Genomic DNA, 20,709 nt, shown 5'->3' with positions numbered 1-20,709 from the left:
CTGTGTTACTATATATCAAAACATTGTTTTATATTATCTAAAAGAGTTCCATGTTTATTACAGTCATACAAAACACAATCATCACAAAACCAATGATAATGGCATGAACCAATTCAGGTTGGGAGTGCAGCCCTAAAACCTCTTCTGGGCTGCAGTTCCTGTTTTACAGTCTTGTCTTAATACCGCCTCTGTCTCGGCGAGAAGATTTTGCTGGGATCGCTGTCTCTCTCCCTCTCCTTTTCTCTCTCTTTCTGACTGTTGGGAGAGAGGGCTTCCTCTGGCCCTGCCCGGCTGCTCTTGTCGCTCTTAAAGAGGTCACGTCCTGTCCGGAGAATATGCTCCTCAATTTTACGGTGCCGTTTCATGTCGGACAGCACCTTGTCTAACCTAGCCTCTCGTTTGACGGAAGATCGAGCCGAGGACCCTGGGAACAGAGTACAATGCATGAATTAACCCCAGAACGTCGGCAACAGTTCACAGCTGTCAGCCACCTAGGGTTTTTATATTAACTTGCCAGATTTACTGGTTAGACTATGTCTTGCAAGTATTAGGGCGATTCCAGCGTTATGGACGTTCGGTATTTGCATGTAAAATCACAACTCTAATTACTCTCAGAAACAAACAGGATAAATTAAACAATTTGTGTGGGTTTATAATACCCCAACATTTTGGATTAATAAACATTGACATGTTGGTCAAAATAAAGTAATTATAAGCATTGTGAATGTACCAATAAATGTTATAGTAAAATGCAAAAAAAAGATTTACACAACATTTGGTGAATGTGCAGACTGGGGACATCAAAGGAAAAACCTCAATATTTGTGGAGTAACATAATGAATGTAGATGCTTCTATACAGGTGTATTGCTTGTTACAATTAAGAATTTATCATGCTCTGTAGCAAGTGTATAAATGCTGAGCAAACCCAGTTGACTTTGATTTTGAATCAAGATGGTTTATTATTGTGTCTCATCCAGGTTAACAATGTCCCCATCCACAGGGCATCAGGGGTCACTGAAGGGAATGATGAGTGTGGAAATGATGTAAATCACATGTTATGGCCTTTACTGTCACCAGATCTCAACCCAATTAAATACCCACAGGAGATTTTGGAACGTGTTAGATAGCACTATGCACCACCACATTCAAAATGCAAATTTTAAGGGGATATCTATTGGAAGAATGGAGTTTCAACCCTCCAGTAGAGTTCCAGTGACTCGTAGAATCTATTCCATGGTGCATTGAAACTGTTCTGCTGGCAAATGGTAGCCCAACACCTTACTGAGATGCTTTTTCTTGGTTTTTCCTTAAATCTTTCACCCACCAATACATAAATAAACTCAGCAAAAAAAGAAACGTCCCTTTTTCAGGACTGTGCATTTCAACAATAATGTTGTAAAAATCCAAATACCTTTACAGATCTTCATTGTAAAGGGTTTAAACAATGTTTTCCATGATATATGAACCATAATCAATTAATTAGCATGCACCTGTGGAATGGTCGTTAAGACCTTAACAGCTTACAGAGAGTAGGCATTTAAGGTCACTGTTCTAAAAACGCAGGACACTAAAGAGACTTGTCTACCGACTGTGAAAAACACCCAAAGAAAGATGCCCAGCGTCCCTGCTCATCTGCGTGAACGTGCATTAGGCATGCTGCAGGAAGGCATGAGGACTGCTGATGTGGCCAGGGCAATAAATTGCCATGTCCGCACTGTGAGACGCCTAAGACAGCGCTACAGGGAGACAGGAAGGACAGCTGATCATCCTCGCAGTGGAAGACCACGTGTAACAACACCTGCGTGACAGGTACAGGATGGCCACAACAACTGCCCGAGTCACACCAGGAACACACAATACCTCCATCAGTGCTCAGACTGTCCGCAATAGGACAAATCTGGTCCAGTCCATGAGGAGATGCACTGCAGTACTTCAAGCAGCTGGTGGTCACACCAAATACTGACTGGTACTTTTTATTTTGAGCCTCCCTTCATTCAGGGACACATTTCTGTTAGTCACATGTCTGTGAAACATTTTTAGTTTATGTCTTATGGTGTTGACTCTTTTAGTGTTCATACAAATATTTACACACATGAAGTTTACCGAAAGTAAAAACAGTTGAAAGTCAGAGGACGTTTCTTTTTTTGCTGAGTTTACATAATTCCTAATAACAACCACAACGTTATGGGTACCATAAATGCTAAACAAGTCTACCGACATTGGGAGGTGTTGGCTTTACAGAGAAAGTTTGAAGATGATCCCATGTAACATGCATGTTTTACAAAAACCTTAACTAAAAAAACTTAACTAGACTGCAGTACATGCAGACAAAGCTCACAGCACTCTGTATTGCTTCCTTATCATCACATCTTCTTAACTAGCTTTCTCAAAGTAATGAGAAAATGGCTTAAATACCTTATTTGAAACCTGGTCAAATACTATCTATGGATTTACACTGATTAAATCAAGTCTGCATTCCAAATATAGACTGTAAGCGTAGCAAAAAATATGGTTTCATTTTAAAATGATTCAGTACATTTTTCAATGCACATGATAAATTTTGCAAGAACCGGCCAATTTTTTCATTGAAGAATGAGGTGGGTGATATTTCAATAGCAGTAATATCATACCTGGTGGCCTTCGACGATTGATGAAAGCATTTTTTGGAGTATGCTGAGCTTGCTCTTCATCAAAATCAAACTCAGTGGGAGATGGGGCCCTGAGAATGAAAGAATACACTCAACACAGGAAGTGCTTGCCAGCTCTGATGTGTTTAGAGGAAAATGTATTTACTGGCTAACAACCACAATAGAGATTGCAGGCTCGCTACAGCACAAAGACACTGATTACAGTACACCCCCCATCCAGAGCTAGAAGGGAACAACCATTCTTACTTGCATCACCCTGTGGCCTAAGGTAGTCCAGCTGTTGTCTCACGAGCCCATGCACCACAACAGAATGGGTTTGAATCCAGGCCACAGTTCTGCAAGCAATTATCCACCATCTTTCCCCTTTCTCTATTGAGTACAACGAATATTTACCTTGAAAATATGATATGATATCCAACTCACTTGCGCTCTCTATCCTCCCTCTCCCTCTCTTTTGCCTCCTCGTCCTCATCATCCCTTTCAGGTGAGGGGCTGTGCTCAGGGGTAGGAGATCTTCGAGGAAGGGGCACAAAATTCAGCTCCAGCTTCTCCCCTTTCGATAGGAGCTCGTACAGTCTTTTGATTTCTTCAGGAGAAGGCATCCAGTTTTTCGGGTCCTCAATGTCATCGTCGCTGTAGGCAATTTCCCACTCTTCATCATCTGCTTGCTTTTTATATGCTCCGTCCATGTTGTCTGTCTGCATCTCGCCTACCTGCCCCTCTTCCATTCGTCCACTTTGGTTTCCATCTGAAAAAGAAACGTCAGTCAAAAGCATGCCTGATAGGTCTTAATAAGTTACTGAGTTGTTTTTTAATTACAGCGGCATTTGTGCTAACCCGTCCAATCTGACGATAAACAATGACAAGTCCGGTTGGCACCTTGATTCATAATTGATCCCGACCGTTGATCCCGGCCTTTTTTTCTTTACATAAAATTGGGCGTGTGTATTTTACTTAGTGTGTAGCGCCTACCTTTTGCGTCTTCTGATTTGGTATCCTCCTCTTTTCCTGTCCCATCCTGGTCACTTTCCTTTTCCCTTCCAGTGGTTTTCTCATTCTCGACCACTCCGAGCGCCTCTATTCCATCTCTCAGTGATGAGTCTGTAGCAGCCTCTGCAGCCTGCATCATCTTGAAGTTACAAATGTACTATGCTAGAGAGAACACATGTTGGCACCTGTAAATGCAATGTTTTCTACAAACGTACTCGCTGGACATAGAAATGCACATTAAAAATATATTACATGCGTTTACTATCTGTCTTTCAACATTTCTTAGTTACGGGAGGATGGCCTAACAAATAGAGCATCCTAACAGTAATCGCAAAAATTACGAGATTGTATCCAGGCAATTGACTACGTCTTTAATCTCTAAATTATGGGTCAGAAAATAGCAAGTGCCACTATCCCCAATAAACTATACAGTAATTGCATTGTAGGACATTGTGTTAATTACCTTAATGAAAATACCAGTACATGCATCAATAGACTAAGCATTCAAACTAAGCGAATAGGAGACAACGTAAACACAGCGCCATTTTGGAGAAACGATCTATTGCGCGGTGACGAGCCACGTACGATACCCTTTTACATTAGTTCTAATTTCTTTCATGATTATAAAACATTTTTAAATACAGAAAAACATTTATTAAATACCATTTGTTTTTAAATTGCAACATGTATAGACTTATTTTTAGTTCATTTTGTTAAAGAAAAAGCGATGGAGGAAGTTGTAAGTCATAGGTCATCGGATCAAGAGTGCTGATTGGCTCATTTTGGTTACTGGCCCTGAGCTCCAGCATTTGAAAGTGTTTGGCGGAGGGCCGTTTAGGTTAGGTCTTTGTGTCGATAACGTACATCCTTTTAACCGCAATGCGTGGTATGATTGTTTGGAAAACATTTTAAACTTTTTTTTTTAATTACAACAACAAAAATAGAGGATCAGAGTTTAATATCGGTAAGTTTGGCATTTATTTTCGCTCTGGCATCTAGCTAATGTTCGCTAAACATCAACTACAGTATGTTAACGACAAAGATGGCCTGCACTCTTCCACCCTTGCCCTAACTTACAAGCTGATTTGCTGGCTACGCTTGCCCGTTTTCCCACCGACACACTTTTCAAGTTTAACTGGGAATATAGCTTGTTATACCTGTTTTGTAGTGTACTTTAAGAAACTTCGTTTTCTTTCATAGGATACATAGACATGGCAGCCCAGCGCGTTGTTGAGGTTCCAAAAGCGGCCAAACAGACTTCCAGGGTTCGCGTGGCTGTGCGCCTACGGCCCTACATGGTCAAGCAGGACGACAAGGGTGAAGGGGCCTGCGTTAGAGGCCTGGATTCACAGACCCTGGAGATAATCAACTGGAGGAACGCCACAGAGACTCTACAGTACCAGTCAGTGGCTTTTTGCCTGCTACATTAATTATTCAGCATACCCACCTATTTGCGTCGTTGGTAAAACCAAATGTGTGTACGCATGCATATTGTTATTACTAAACCTTGATATGCAAATAGAAGAGTCTACTCAGTTCAAAGTGTGGCGTTTACCAATTAGAGAAGGTTTGAGAGAGACAACATGGGGATTTTGGAATACATAGAGGAAAACATGTACAGTATCTGCCTTTAACTGTGCTTTTTTGTATTATTGAACACCAGCCACTGGATACAGTGATTGGAAGGTGTGCCCTTTTTCACATCATTGTTTGCTAATATTTGGCAAATGTTTGTGTTTTTAGATTTGATGCCTTCCATGACGAGCAGGCGACCCAACAGGAGGTTTTCCTCAGTTCAGTGAAGCCCATTCTACCCCACATACTTAAAGGACAGAATGCCAGTGTCTTTGCCTATGGTCCAACTGGAGCTGGTATGTTCAAGGGTTCTCCTTCCTATATTCCTTTCAAGGTGACACTCAAGAGGTGGCAGCCACATGCTGATGTAAGACTAGGCATCAGTACTTTCCTTCTATAATATGTTGTGCTTCAAATTATTGACTTTGGGTATAACGTTACATGCATTGTCTTCAAGGGGCTATATGTGCTTATTCTGTTTTATTAGCATAAATAACTAAAAGACAGCCTCAGTTAATGTTTCAAATATTTATTTTTGACAAGATTATTTGAGTACCTGAGAGATTCCCAATTTAAACATCCTTGTCTGTTGGTTTATCAGTTTGCATTTACGTGTTGTCTCGTGCTCTCTTTAGACAATCTCAGCACTATTACCCCACCCTAAACGACCCTGGTCTAGATAATACAATTCCAGTTTTGTTCAGTAAGAGAACATGTCGTTATGTTTAAATTCAGTCTTGTCAACGTCAGAGACATGATTTGTGCCCATTTAAAATCTTGTTCTCATCACCACTGTGCAGAAACGCTGAGTTGTGCGTACTCTAACGCTGCATATCCCAACCTTTTTATTCCTAAGACCACTAAATCACTCAAGTTTGTTTGGACCAGTGCCAAATACAGGTGCTTGTCATATAATTAGAATATCATCAAGAGGTTGATTTGTCAGTAATTCCATTCAAAAAGTGAAACTTGTATATTATATTCATTCATTGCACATGTTTATTTCTTTTAATTGTGATGATAACTGACAACTAATGAAAATCCCAAATTCAGTATCTCTGAAAATTTGAATATTACTTAAGACCAATACAAAAAATGTATTTTTAGAAATGTTGGCCAACTGAAAAGTATGAACATGAGACGTATGAGCATGTACAGAACTCAATACTTAGTTGGGGCTCCTTTTACCTGAATTACTGCAGCAATGCGGCGTGGCATGGAGTCGATCAGTCTGTGGCACTGCTCAGGTGTTATGAGAGCCCAGGTTGCTCTGATAGTGGCCTTCAGCGCTTCTGCATTTTTGGGTCTGGCATCTTCCTCTTCACAATACCCCATAGATTTTCTATAGGGTTAAGGTCAGATGAGTTTGCTGGCCAATTAAGAACAGGGATACCATGGTCCTTAAACCAGGTACTGGTAGCTTTGGCACTGTGTGCAGGTGCCAAGTCCTGTTGGAAAATTAAATCTGCATCTCCATAAAGCTGGTCAGCAGCAGCAAGCATGAAGTGATCTAAAACTTCCTGGTAGATGGCTGCGTTGACCTTGGACCTCAGAAAACGCAGTGGACCAGCACCAGCAGATGACATGGCACCCCAAACCATCACTGACTGTGGAAACTTTACATTGGTCTTGAAGCAACGTGAATTATGTGCCTCTCTTCCTCCAGACTCTGGGACCTTGATTTCCAAAAGAAATGCAAAATGTACTTCATCAGAGAACATTACTTTGGACCACTCAGCAGCAGTCCAGTCCTTTTTGTCTTTAGCCCAGGGGAGACACTTCTGACGCTGTGTCTTGTTCAAGAGTGGCTTGACACAAGGAATGCGACAGCTGAAACCCATGTCTTGCATACATCTGTGCGTGGTGGTTCTTGAAGCAGTGATTCCAGCTGCAGTCCACTCTTTGTGAATCTCCCCCACATTTTTGAATGGTTTTTGTTTCACAATCCTCTCCAGGGTGCGGTTATCCCTATTGCTTGTACACTTTCTACCACATCTTTTCCTTCCCTTCGCCTCTCTATTAATGTGCTTGGACACAGAGCTCTGTGAACAGCCAGCCTCTTTAGCTATGACCTTTTGTGTCTTGCCCTCCTTGTGCATGGTGTCAATGGTCGTCTTTCGGACAGCTGTCAAGTCAGCAGTCTTCTCCATGATTGTGTTGCCTACAGAACTAGACTGAGAGACCATTTAAAGGCCTTTGCAGGTGTTTTGAGTTAATTAGCTGATTGTGCCACCAGGTGTCTTCAATATTGAACCTTTTCACAATATTCTAATTTTCTGAGATACTGAATTTGGGGTTTTCATTAATTGTCAGTTATAATCATAAAAATGTAAAGAAATAAACACTTGAAATATAGCAGTCTGTGTGGAATGAATGTATGCATTATACAAGTTTCACTTTTTGAATGGAATTACTGAAATAAACCTTTTGACTATATTCTAATTATATGAAATTGTATTTCAACAAAATATATTTTGGTCAGATTTTGTTGTCATTGAATATAAACATTAGAAGGCCCATTGTTGCAAGTTTGATTATGTAAAAATAGATATAGTCACTGGATACCTGCGGTACCAGTTGTAAACCCCTACTATTGTGCTATTCTATTACAAGCTATTTCTGTCAGGAAGCTTGCATGCTAAACTTTACTGTGGTATAATAATGTTTCCTGTCTTAGCTTGCTAGAATACCTACTGATATCCCACACCAACGCCCCTGCTTTTCCACCTGCCCACACAGGTAAGACCCACACTATGCTGGGTGGTCCTGAGCAGCCGGGGGTGATCCCGCGGGCAGTCCGAGAGGTCTTCAACCTGGTGAAAGCCAAAGAGAAAGAGGACAACGCCTGGGACTACAGTATCAGCATGTCCTACCTTGAAATATACAATGAGAAGGTAGGGCTCTTTGGAATTCTGCTATAGCTTTATTCTGTTAAGACTTTTGATGGAAGTATTCCGCTGCTCACAATGTTGTTAAAACCCTTCCAACTCTCAGGTGCTGGACCTCTTGTGCCCCAGCGCTCAGGACCTGCCCATCCGGGAAGACAAGGACCGTAACATCCTCATCCCGGGACTTACCAACACGCCTCTCACGTCCTTCTCCGACTTCCACACTCAGTTCCTCCCTGCCAGCCTCAACCGCACCACGGCCTCCACCAAGCTCAACCAGCGCTCTAGTCGCAGCCACGCCGTTCTGCTCATTAAGGTTTCTTCACCATGACTCCAGTCGGTTTACCATGAATGATATTTTCTTTAATATTTTCATTGTGGCAGTGAGGCATTTTAATTCAATGGCATAGTCATACTTGTATGGTACTCTTTCTTATTTAATTTAGCTAATCTGATTTTAAAAAAGCTGGAGATGCTCAACAGACTAACATTTTAATTACTAACTGTAATCTTAACCCTTATTGTAAACCCAATCATAGCAAGCAGCCACATTCGTAACCTATGTTATGTCAGGTTAAGTAACGTTACAGTGGCGTGTGCAGTCAGCGTTCAGTAGACTGTTTGTTTTTGGTTGGGGATGGTGGATGGGCCTAAATATCCCCAAATCTCGCTCCAATGGTCGCAAGTTTAAACCCAATCAGAACCATTACCCAAACCTTAACCGCAGTATTGTAAACCTAACCTTAAAATGCATTGGTTATTGTAGTGACCTTGGTAACACCATGACTTGCCCCCTCCCCCCTGCCTGGGGAGCCGAATTTTCGATACACAATGTAACATATACAAAATCATGTGTCACAGGCGTATGTTACATATTCCCAAGACCATGTTGGGGTCTTTGAGATTATCAAAATAAAGAATAACCAGGTCCGTTTTGCTGCACTTACCCAGAAGTGTCCTCTACTCTGAAAGCATCTTAACAGGTCTTGGCCTCAGTGCAGTAGGCTAGGATTTGGTAGCTGATGCTGAAATTACAATCTCTCCCTGTAACACCCCACTGGTTGCTGCTGCTGTGCCTGCTGGGGGCCCTGGGATGAGAGACAAACAAGAGCTCCCACCTTATTTGCAATGAAAGTTAAGGAACAGTCTACTCTGCTATTAAGCAACCAGTAAGATCTATGACTTAAAAATAAATCAGAAACCTAAAGAACTCAAAAAATAAACTCCTTAAACACGGGCTCATGTCATTTGACAATTTAAAAGATTAGCCATTTTAGGTGAATATCTGCCAGTTCCTGGCCTATTGTGTCAATAATATTTTGAATATAACTGAGCCCTAGTGTCCATGTTCCTTAAGTCAGACCAACTCATTGTTTTTATTTGGAATGTAGTGACAAACTAGTGGTAGCAAAGAGACTAGAAGTCTTTTGGCACCTCATGCTAGCTTTTTATAAGGCTTAATACAAGTTAGCCCCTTTCAAAATGAACAACTTATTCATAAGACTCTTGGTAATTAGGTAATAAACTGTCCCTTTATTTGCACAGTTGATATAGCTTTTGAATTTGATTACTATGTCTTGTAGTACAGCTGTAGCAGTGCCATAGAGCGCAAAAAAAATCCTCCTTTCATCCACACTTTCCTTTATTTACTTCAAACACCCAACCTCGTTCCTTTTCCCCAGGTTGTGCGGACCCAGAGGGCTGTTCAGCAACGGGTGCAGACGGGCAAGCTCTATCTGGTGGACCTTGCTGGTTCGGAGGACAACCGGCGCACAGGCAATAAGGGCATCCGGCTGAAGGAGAGCGGAGCCATCAACCTCTCCTTGTTCACCCTCAGCAAGGTGGTGGACGCACTCAGCACCGGTGGCGGAGGCAGCGGACGTGTGCCTTACCGCGACAGCAAGCTGACACGGCTGCTGCAGGACTCGCTCGGTGGTTCGGCCCACTCTGTCATGATCACCAACATCGCGCCGGAGTACACGTATTACTTCGACACTTACACAGCTCTTAACTTCGCCGCAAAGTCTAAGCAGGTCATCAACAAGCCCTTTGTACGGGAGACTGTAACCACACCATCTGTACAAGGTGAGGGAGGGAATGCGTGTCCAAGTGTTTGTATTGTCAGGGGGTGCGTTGCCTAGCGGTTTGCGCACTTGGTCAGTAAACTAAAGGTTGCTAGTTTGAATCCCAGCAAGAAGGCATATCTGGGGTCTGTGATGTATGGCCAATACACCATGGCTAAGTGCTGTGTCCAGGTACTCCGCAATACATCAAGCTTAACAGCTCCTCGACGGCGGTGTAGTGGCTATATAACACACCATGTCATGCGCCGTTGCTTAGATATATTGTACAGTATCTCACAAAAGTGACTACAGCCCTCACATTTTTGTAAATGATTGAGTATATCTTTTCATGTGACAACACTGTAGAAATGACACTTTGCTACAATGTAAAGTAGCGAGTTTACAGCTTGTAAAACAGTGTAAATTTGCTGTCCCCTCAAAATAACTCAACACAGCCATTAATGTCTAAACCGCTGGCAACAAAAGTGAGTACACCCATAATTGAAAATGCCCAAATTGGACCCAATTAGCCATTTTCCCTCCCTGGTGTCATGTGACTCATCGGTGTTAGTCCCAGAAGGAAGCCTCTTCTAAAGATGATGTACAAGAAAGCAGACTAAGGACATGGATTACTGGAACCATGTCCTGTGGTCTGTGAGACAAAGAAACGTATTTGGTTCAGGTGGTGTCAAGCGTGTGTGGCGGCAACCAGGTGAGGAGTACAAAGACAAGTGTCTTGCCTACAGTCGAGCATGGTGGTGGGAGTGTCATGGTCTAGGGCTGCATGAGTGCTGCCGGCACTGGGGAGCTACAGTTCATTGAGGGAACCATGAATGCCAACGTACTGTGACATACTGAAGCAGAGCATGATCCCCTCCCTTCGGAGCCTGGGCCGCAGGGCAATAATCCAACATGATAACTACCCCAAACACCCCTCCGAGACAAGGGGTGTTTGGGGGGCATCCTCAAACGGAAGGTGGAGGAGCGCAAGGTCTCTAACATCTACCACCTCTGATGTCGTCATGGAGTGGAAGAGGACTCCATTGGCAACTTGTGAAGCTCTGGTGAACTCCATGCCCAAGAGGGTTAAGGCAGTGCTGGATAGTAATGGTGACCACACAACATATTTGGACATTTTCACTTAGGGGTGTACTCACTTTTGTTGCCAGCGGTTTAGACATTAATGGCAGTGTGTTGTGTTCTTTTTCAGGGGACTGCAAATTTTCCAGTCATACAAGCTGTTCACTCACTACTTTACATTGTAGAAAAGTGTCATTTCGTTAGTGTTGTCACATGATCAGATATAATCAAACATTTCTAAAAATGTGAGGGGTGTACTCACTTTTGTGAGATACTGTATAATATATCTAAGTAAGAAGTTAAATTACATTTTTGTTTTATTAATCAATCGGGGTTCTCTCGCATTGTAATGCTCACTATTATCAAAAGGGATTGGTGTAATTTAGCATACTTTTCCATATCCAAAATGTAATGTTCTTGACAAACTATTTCAAGATATTTTAGAAATCCCTATCAGATTATTCCCAGAATCAAAGGGGAGGAAACAGTTCAATTTGAGGAATGTTATTCACTTTGCAATGTAAATTGTTCTCTGTAATACTGTACCACATAACTTTTGAGTGGCAGTGAAAAGATCCAGGGAGGAGCAAGAGGCTGTGGGGTCTGGTGAGCCCCAAAAGAAGAGGCTAAATGTCCGTAAGAAGACAGACCCGGAGGAGCCCATTGCCCCTGCACAGCTGCACAGGTTAGATTTACCTGTTGAACCCAAATGATTGCGCACACAATCTTTTGGGTTCATTTTGGGGTGTGGTTTATGGCTGATTTTCCTCGAATAGGAGCTGTCTTAATCAGCATATCGCAGCGCCTGGAAAAGTGCTTAGTCATGGTGTATTGTCAATATATCAAACTCTCAAGATGCCTTATTGCTCTTTTGAACCGGTTACCTGTGCAGTTAGACCAATAAAGCCACAAATCATGTGATGTCATACATTCATGACTCAAACCATGTGATTTTGCAGTGTAGTTTATAGTCTAAACATTCAACATTGCCTTTTACGGTGTTCCTTTTGAATTTAACTTTTTTATTTGTTTTGAATGTATAGGAAAGTGCTGTAACAAGAAGCAATTAAGTAGTGAGTAATCAGGTTGAATTTCAGAAATCTGTACCAGTCCACCTCTGAAAGGCATCTTAACAGGTCTTGGCCTCTGGGTAGTAGGCCAAGATTTGGTAGCTGGTGCTGAAATTAATTATCTTCCTGTAACAAACACCCCACTGACAGCTCATGTCTTTTGGGGTATTTTATGGGAGAGTGACAAAGCTTTCTTTAAAAACAAGTTAACTGTTTTTAAAGCAATTTTGCTCTTACTACAACTAGCTCTGTTGTTAGAACAGGGTTGTAGGTTCCATTCATGCCAGGTGTCAGTATAATGTATGCATTCACTGCTGATGTTTCTATCAATAAGAGGGAATGACAAATGCGTGAACTCTTTCTAACTTTTTATAGGTTTTTAACAAGCAAGTATGTAAGCTCCCGACATGCTGAACTTAATCTCACATTCTTTTTCCACTGTTTCACTTTCAGCTCCACGGATCCATCTGTACTTAGTCGGCTGATGGCTCTGGAGAAGCTGTTGATGGGCACCCCAGTGAAGGAAAGACTCAAACTGCATAGAGAGATCCAGGTGAAGAGCAAATCCCAACACTTGTACACATTGTTGACGTTTCTAACTTTATTGATATGACCACAATTGAATGTTGCTGGTGGTTTTTAGAGATTTGTTTATTCTCTTCCCACGTTTGTCTTTTGTCCTGTTGGATCAGGGGCCATATCCAGATCGTTTTTCAGTTAATCATTTGTCCTAAGAATGGACACCATTGTCAATTAGGGTGTTCATTCTCCTCCCTGTGTGGTGCTGTCACGGTTACCAGCTCAGAAACGTCAGTCTGTTTACACTTGGCTGGAGAATTTCTGGGTAGTGTCCAAACATCATCTGACAGATTAAACTGGTGTTAAAAGGGTCCCAGAAATTCAGTTAAGAATCCTGTGTGGATTTAGGCCCCAGCTTTGAGAATTAGCTGCCATAAACCTGTTTGACATGATTGGTCTATATACCAATTTGGGGTGTTGGTTCCTTTTTGGTGTTGTGGAAATGCCTCCATTCGAACATTTCACAAAGGGAGCTTGAGGTCATCATTAACCGCTGACAACAACAGACCTTGTATCAAAAGTTCTGGTATTTATCTCCTCCCTAATTAGAATTACTACATGCTATAGCAAAATTAGATTTGCTGGCAAATTAAATCTGGCTAAATAAATGTTGAAGGGATCAACATTCACATCATCCATCAGTCCTTTCATACAAATTATTAAAGTCAGATTGTTTCTAGCAAACAACTCGTTCTAGCCAACATTGCTGTTCTTATCTTGCCAACATGGATCTAATATGCATATGCACCTTCTAATATTTGGGGCTGGTTTCACAGATTAAGCCTAGGCTAGGACAAAAAACCCAAGCTCAATGGGTTTTCTGTTGAACTTTATAAATTTTTTGTCCTAGTCTAGGCTTAATCGATGTTTGCGAAACCGGCCCTTAATGTTCAATATCAGCTACGATCATATTTTTGAAAATACCCCTTCACAGGAGCTGAAAGAGAAGCAGAAAGAGTTTGAAAGCAACGCCAAGACACTCGAAGTGTCAGGAAATGCCACCACTGGCAAAGTCACAGACAGCAGGTTGGCGGGAGACTCTCCTCTTTTTAGGATGCACCTGCCCCCATTACAAAGAAAACAGACGACGGCAGCCAGATCTAAAAAGCAACAGGCAGTAGTGTCACCCTTACACGGTTAGTGAACCCACACAATAATACTGACCTCTGACTTAGGTTATCTAGAAGTAAAAAGGTTTTATTTTTTAACACCAATGTTGAGCATGCTTTGTAATGTTCTGTGACCTCATCTGGGCATGGAGTTGCTAATGTCTCTTATTCCAGTGCTATCCTTCTGCAAGTATAGCTTATCGTGCTATATTTGAGAAGTCTTGTTAACCTGCTAGGTAGCATGCTAAATCTACTATTTTAGTAGTCAAGTATTGTCGATTTTATTCGGATTGAGTTATTTACTGTGTTTGATATGTCAAATAAGTAAAACCGTGATATTTGTGAAAGTTCTTTAATATCCTGCATCAGAACTGTTATTGTGCTGCTATCTTTAACATACGCAGTAAATAACACTACACTTAACGACAATAAAAAACATTATTGTACTGTATGTACATTCAATGCACATTAGCACATTATGTATCCATTTATAGGCACTATTACAGTGGGGGGACAAGTATTTGATACACTGCCAATTTTGCAGGTTTTCCCACTTACAAAGCATGTAGAAATCAAATTTTTATCATAGGTACTCTTCAACTGTGAATGACGGAATCTAAAATTACATAATTGTTTTGTACAATTATGCTATACCTTTGTGGTTAACCTGCTAGTTGCTAAAACACAGGTGTCAACACTAACCAGTAGGAATAAAAAAAAAAAATATTGCTCTCCTTTCAGTACACAATTTGGCTACTAGTGTTTTGTCCTTTAGTGCAGAACCAATTTTTGGTCCTTTTGTTCAATTGTGTGAAACACTTCTCTGGCCTAGAAATCTCAAATTTCATTTAAACCACCTAATGGGTGCCTTTTGAAATTCCCCTTGAAATGTGTCTTGCATGATGAGGCGTGTCAAACCACTGCCTTCCACTGAATTTTTTTATTTATTTTGGCTGTGTAAATCATGACCAAAAAGCAAATGTGTGCTCACCAATAAGTGCCTGAAAACACATTGTGTAGGAGGTGAAGCGGTAAAGTCTCTGCTTAATCTTAATAAGCTGAGTTTTGTAAAGGATTGTACTGGCATGCAGACAACTAGAGATGCCTTTCACCTAATCAAGAAAAACGCAAGCATTTCTTTTAACAGTGCCAATTTTTCATATCGTATGACGCAATGTCTTGTAAAACAGTAAGGCTATTGATTTGACTGGGAACTCTATACGACTGTTCAGTCTGCCTATTATTCTGCCAAATCCTATCAAATGATGCCTACAAATCCGATCTTTAGCCACTTCTGCAATTTGGAGTCTGGCGGTGGTGCACTTACAAATGAACATCTTACCAATGACACTTTAAAAGGTACATTGTAAATGTTACATTTTCTTCTGGAAATAGCTAGGGTTTCAGGTTTGTCTATAATGTTTTGGGCAAAATATGCATTTGTATGCAGGTCAGAGGAATCTTAAGTGATGTATTAACAGTATTGTCTCCTTCCTCAGTTGTCCAACTGTGTCCAGTGGTCAAAAAGCCACCCACTTGCCCAAAGAAAGAGAAGCTCCAGGTCCATAGTGAGGTCAGCAACAGCATTTGATCATGCGTATTGAATCTGGCTTTGTTCCAATAACCACACTAGCCTACCACTTAGCATGCATACCCATTACATTGATCTGGGCTAAATAGGATTGATTGGCAACACTGGTGTGACTGTTGGCACGTAACCACAGCACATTCTTTCACAATGTAGTATTCCACTACATCTGAACCTTTTTGCCTCACACTTTATTATGCAGATAACCAAACATGTTTTATAAACAATGGGTTAGGTGTTTCAGTTTGTCTTCATTTAGGGATTTGTTCTAAGACCAGTTAGCCTTGTGCATTATTCAGAGATTGAGAACCTGTTTTATTTTGTCATTATTCACAGCCTAGAAGCTGATGGTTTTGTATTTGTTTGACTTTTAATGGGCATTATTTGTCAATCTAAACCAAAAACAACACCTGCCACCTGATCATGTTCTTTCTTCATGCTCTTGCCCCCCCACAACCAGACACTTCAACCTGTTAATTTGACAGCTGTACTATACTGCACTTCAAACAGAGCTCATCTCCCTGCATATAGATAACAGATGTACATATTTATAGTTTATTCCCTATACCCTAGTTTTAATATGCTCACACACATTATATATAATAGTCCACTTTGTGAATATCTGTCCCAATTTCCAGTCTATCATTGGCAGTGTTTTAAATTGGCGATTTTATAGGTGATTCTGGATCTGTAATCCATTTTCTAGATGCATGTACATTTTTAGTGGACTTGGCGTATGGCTTAGGAAAAAAAAACACCTGCATCTTTTTCAGGAAGCATGTTTGTCTTGTGGGTCAGCAACATATCAGTCTCTCTCTTGCATTCAGCTCCCAGATGGCAAGGAGAATGTAACAGCTGTTGGCTGGGAGTCTCACCTGGACAAACTGGTGCTGGACCAGTCCAAACACAAAATCCTGCAGGTGCTTAACTTGGGCACCCTCAAAGACCTGAAAGGACTGCAGCAGATAGGAGACAAAAAGGCCAAGCTAATTCTAGGCTGGAGGGAGATTCACGGCTCCTTCACCCAGGTTTGTATTCGAGCCTGTATTTTGTTACAATTTCACTAGTCTCCTCATTAAGCATAAATGCTACAAAATGTTTAATACAGTATGAACATTTATGCAATCACTATTGTCAGTTGCTGAGTGGCTCAGAAATGGCTCAAATTTAAATGTTGAATTTACATTACAGACAATGTCATTAAGTACATTTTATTTTTGAGAGTGACAACATTGTCTCTTCCAGTTGGAGGATCTAACCCAAATTGAGGGAATTACAACTAAAAGACTTTCGTCCTTCATTAAGGTGAGTCTGAGTGTGCATCATCTTGATTACAAATGTACAAAACAGAAAATGACTGACAACAAAAGTATTTGTCAGCAACTGTAGTCATGATTCTGTGGTTGTCTACCAGCTTTGATAAATACAGCAATTGTTCCCTGTTGTTCTTTGCGAAATTGCTCAGGCTCCTTCTTGTTGGATATGACCTTTGGATAAACAGCAATTTTCAACTCTTTCCACATTCTCAGTTAAATTGAAGGCAGGCTTTGACTGGGCATTTTCAAAGGGGTATTCCAGAAAGCTGGATTAGTAACTTTGCAAACTCTGTCAACCCACAACGAGAGACTATTTTGTCTGTACAAAGAGCATGAAGTGTGATCAGAAACCATATCAGCAAATGCTCTGAACCAAACTAGGCTAAGTGAATCGTGTCCAAATGAACAAACCAATCCGATTCTGTTCCGTCATTATGGCCTGTCCCATTTGTAGAAAATCCAATTGACATAAAAGCCTGCATTGTGCATTGTCCCTTAAAAAATATTTGACTTGAGTCCTCGGACCCTTTTAGAGCGCTAATGTCCTGGTTGTTTTCACAATCGGGACAGTATATGTATAAGAACATCATATGTATATTTTGGTGAAAAAAGCTACACGAATGATTGTAGGCAGTTCCAATAATGTATTGTTCCAATCCAGTGCTTGAGTTCGGACAAATAAGTGCAGGAACTTTACTACCTTATCTGATTAAGAGAAGCCAGGTGTGTTCAGGGAATCTTGAATTTGTTGAGCTGAAATACCCCTTAGACATGGAGCTTTTTGTTTTTAAGCTGTTCTGATGTGACTGGCTGTATGTTTTGGGTAATTGTCCTGCTGGAAGTTCAAGTCCCAGTTTCCTTGCAGGCTTGAGCTGTTTTTTTTTCTTCCAGAATTTCTATGAACGTTTATGTTCTCAGAATAATATGCAGTGTTAGGCTTGTGCCAAATATGGCCCTTAGTGTTGAGTCCGTCTTCATGATGTTGTTTTTGAATTTCACTAATCAACTTTGGGATCTCCCAGAAACGGCTGTATTAAAACATGCGGATCACCGTGATTGAACAAAGATGGACTCCATTCAACAAATAGTGACTTCTAAAGATAAGGTTGAACCACAGCTCATTCAGTTCTTACGCAATATTTGTGAGTTAAGTACAATTGACAGATTTTTATTTTGCACTTTGCATTTGCTTTGATCAGTGGCCAAAACTCAGATTATACAGTAAGGTCTGGAAATATTTGGACTCCGTTTGAAATGAAACAACCTAGATGCTATTGAAGTGCTGACTTTCAGCTTTAATTCAAGGGGTTGAACAAAATACTGTATGAAATGTTTAGGAATTGCAACAGTGTTCATACAGTCCCATTTTTTCAGGGGCTTAAATGTTATTGGGCAAATTAACACAATCATAAATAAAATGTAAATTTTTAATACTTAGTCAAGAATGCTTTGCAGGCAATGACTGCTTGAAGTCTGGAACACATGGACCTCACCAAATGCTGCGTTTCCTCCTTTTGTGATGCTTTACCAGACATTTACTGCAGCTCTCTTCAGTTGTTTGTTCTTGGGTCTTTCTGCTTTAAGTTTTGTCTTGAGATGGTGAAATGCATGCTCGATCAGGTTGAGATGAGGTGATTGACTCAGCCATTGCAGAATATTCCACTTCTGGGCATTAAACTCCTGGGTTGCTTTTGCAGTATGTTTTGGGTCATTGTCCATCTGTAGTGACTGTCCAATCAACTTTGCTGAATCATGAGCTGTTCCAAGCCTTCTCCATATTTTTTCTTCATGTCATTCTTTTACAGGTTGAGCTTAGTTTGAAAGAATGTCTAAAGAATGCTGTTCCAGAACTGGGCTGGCTTTTTCAGATGTTTTTTGGCAGTCTAATCTGGCCTTTCTGTTCTTGAGGGCTATTAATGGTTTGCACCTTGTGGTGAACCCTCTGTATTTGCTCTTGTTAAGTCTTCTCTTTATGGTAGACTTGCCTACCTCCTGGAGAGTTCTTCACTTGGCTGGATGTTGTTTTTCTTTACCATGGAAAATATCCTACAATCATCCACCACTTGTCTTCCGTGGATGTCCAGGCCTTTTTGTGATGCAGAGCTCACCAGGACGGATTTCTTTTTTTTTCCACAAGGTGCCAAACTGTTGATTTGGCCACTCCAGAGTTTCCTGCTAACCTTTGGCTGTATTTATTTATTTTTGCAGCCTAAGGATGGCTGGTTTCACTTGCATTGAGAGATCCTTTGACCACACTTTTTGGGTTCACAGCAATGGCTTCCATGTGTGAATTCCCTCAAAGATGAGACTGCACTTTAAGCCCATATTGATTATTTCACTGTAACTTGAATATATTTTGGTAAACAGCCAAAATAACTTGTGTTCAATTATTTCCAGACCTTACTGTATATCCATTTCGTCCATTTTTGGTGAGCTGGCTCTGTTCACCTGATACAACCTATGAGCCCATTTGGCTCTATCTTACATGTCCTAAATTATTAGATGGCCTTTTCTTTTAAAAACAATTATTGACATTACTGGAAAAATGCACGTTACACAGACGCTTTCCCCCCACTGATTCTGCGGTGTACATACTATCTTTTAAAAAATTAAAATGTATATCTCTTAATCGTTGTTTTAGAAATTATGGAGACAAATTTAACAGCTCCTTTCAATAATGCGATTTGGTTCTCAACGTTCACCAAAAAGAGCTGTTCAAGAACATCATTGTTCGCGACTGACGCAACACTGATCTTAAACCTTTCAGACCGGTCCTGGTTATGCTAGGGCTGGTGAAATGACTGGGATTATTTTATTTTTTTCCAATGGGCTGGAACCCTTTTTAATCCATAATTCTTAACAACAAACTCGTCAACCTATTCAAATGCCTTCGTTGTTTATGGTAATTGTTTGAACTGGTATAACTCATCAAATTTACTTTCCACCCGATGTTGCGTATTCAGACATGAATTGTATTGAATTCCTGATTTTCTTCGGACATGTCAAGACACTACTGTGGATTTTACCTGGAGTATGGTATGCCTAGTGTTAAGAATAAAACAAGTGAACAGGGAAACTGTTTTCTACGGCAAAAAGCGTAGCCTATTGCCACAGTGTACAGTACAAGTAAAAAAAACAAACAAAAAAAACCCAAGCGTTTACCTTGGTCTATTAAGCGTAGGCATTTTTTGTTGTCGTGTTAGGAAAAAAAACATCTGCGATGGCTTTGACTCTGCTTAATTATTGTTCAATTTTCATTCACAGGCCAACATTCTCAGCACTATGGGGACGTGATTCTTCCTCTTCCAGCGTATTTGATTTTTAATTTAGCCTGTCATTTTATTTGATTTTTTTGTTTTTCTCTTCTCCCATTCTATGACGATTTGTGTTTGTGAGCCTATTGTTTTATGTTATTATTCTGTTTTATTTTTATATTTTTGTAGTAATTGAGGTACTCCACTCGATGGCGCAATTTCAACATTCAATAAACATCTCTACTATGTATTTGTCCTTATTTACATGTTATGTTCAAGTATGTGGCTTGGGCTATCAAAAAAATATATAACTTAGATCACTCAATAATACGACCATTGCTAAAACGTAAAGACGTTTGAAGTTTATGGAAATTAACATGCACCTATTACATATGAGAAATAAACTGTCATGAATCGTGTTGTCACAGAAGTGACATTCGGAAATTAAAGAAATGTCAGCACTGAAGTGAGATGGTGGGGGGGGGGGTGCGCCGTCCATGTCCAGCCATTCCTTTCACTGCATGTAGGCTGGGTGGATTTCGGTTAAT

At 40.7% G+C, this 20,709-nt stretch overlaps 2 protein-coding genes across 3 annotated transcripts; one reads left to right on the top strand and one right to left on the bottom strand.

Annotated features, from left to right (window-relative positions):
- Positions 1-35: 35 nt before the first annotated feature.
- pagr1 (PAXIP1 associated glutamate-rich protein 1) lies at positions 36-4,210 on the bottom strand. Its single transcript, NM_001303915.1, is given in 5 exon segments — positions 36-424; positions 2,632-2,720; positions 3,073-3,397; positions 3,622-3,801; positions 4,103-4,210. Coding segments are annotated over 4 exon segments (819 nt in total). The 5' UTR covers positions 3,779-3,801; positions 4,103-4,210; the 3' UTR covers positions 36-176.
- A 197-nt stretch (positions 4,211-4,407) lies between these two features.
- On the top strand, positions 4,408-20,421 carry kif22 (kinesin family member 22). 2 transcript variants are annotated; one of them, XM_010894290.3, is made up of 13 exons: positions 4,408-4,603; positions 4,840-5,041; positions 5,383-5,510; positions 7,954-8,108; positions 8,209-8,418; positions 9,785-10,187; positions 11,813-11,930; positions 12,769-12,868; positions 13,829-14,030; positions 15,503-15,576; positions 16,419-16,619; positions 16,837-16,896; positions 20,172-20,421. In XM_010894290.3, the coding sequence occupies exons 2-13, from the start codon at positions 4,851-4,853 to the stop codon at positions 20,199-20,201; spliced, it is 1,872 nt and encodes a 623-aa protein (XP_010892592.2). In that variant the 5' UTR covers positions 4,408-4,603; positions 4,840-4,850; the 3' UTR covers positions 20,202-20,421. The 2 variants fall into 2 exon arrangements, with proteins under 2 accessions (XP_010892592.2, XP_010892591.2); XM_010894289.3 differs by having other exon boundaries at positions 11,807-11,930.
- Positions 20,422-20,709: the final 288 nt, after the last annotated feature.

This window comes from Esox lucius, chromosome 5 (genome assembly GCF_011004845.1).
Source record: "Esox lucius isolate fEsoLuc1 chromosome 5, fEsoLuc1.pri, whole genome shotgun sequence".
Classification (NCBI taxonomy): domain Eukaryota; kingdom Metazoa; phylum Chordata; class Actinopteri; order Esociformes; family Esocidae; genus Esox; species Esox lucius.
Note: the sequence above shows the minus strand (reverse complement) of the source record. Positions and strands in the feature narration are given on the sequence as shown.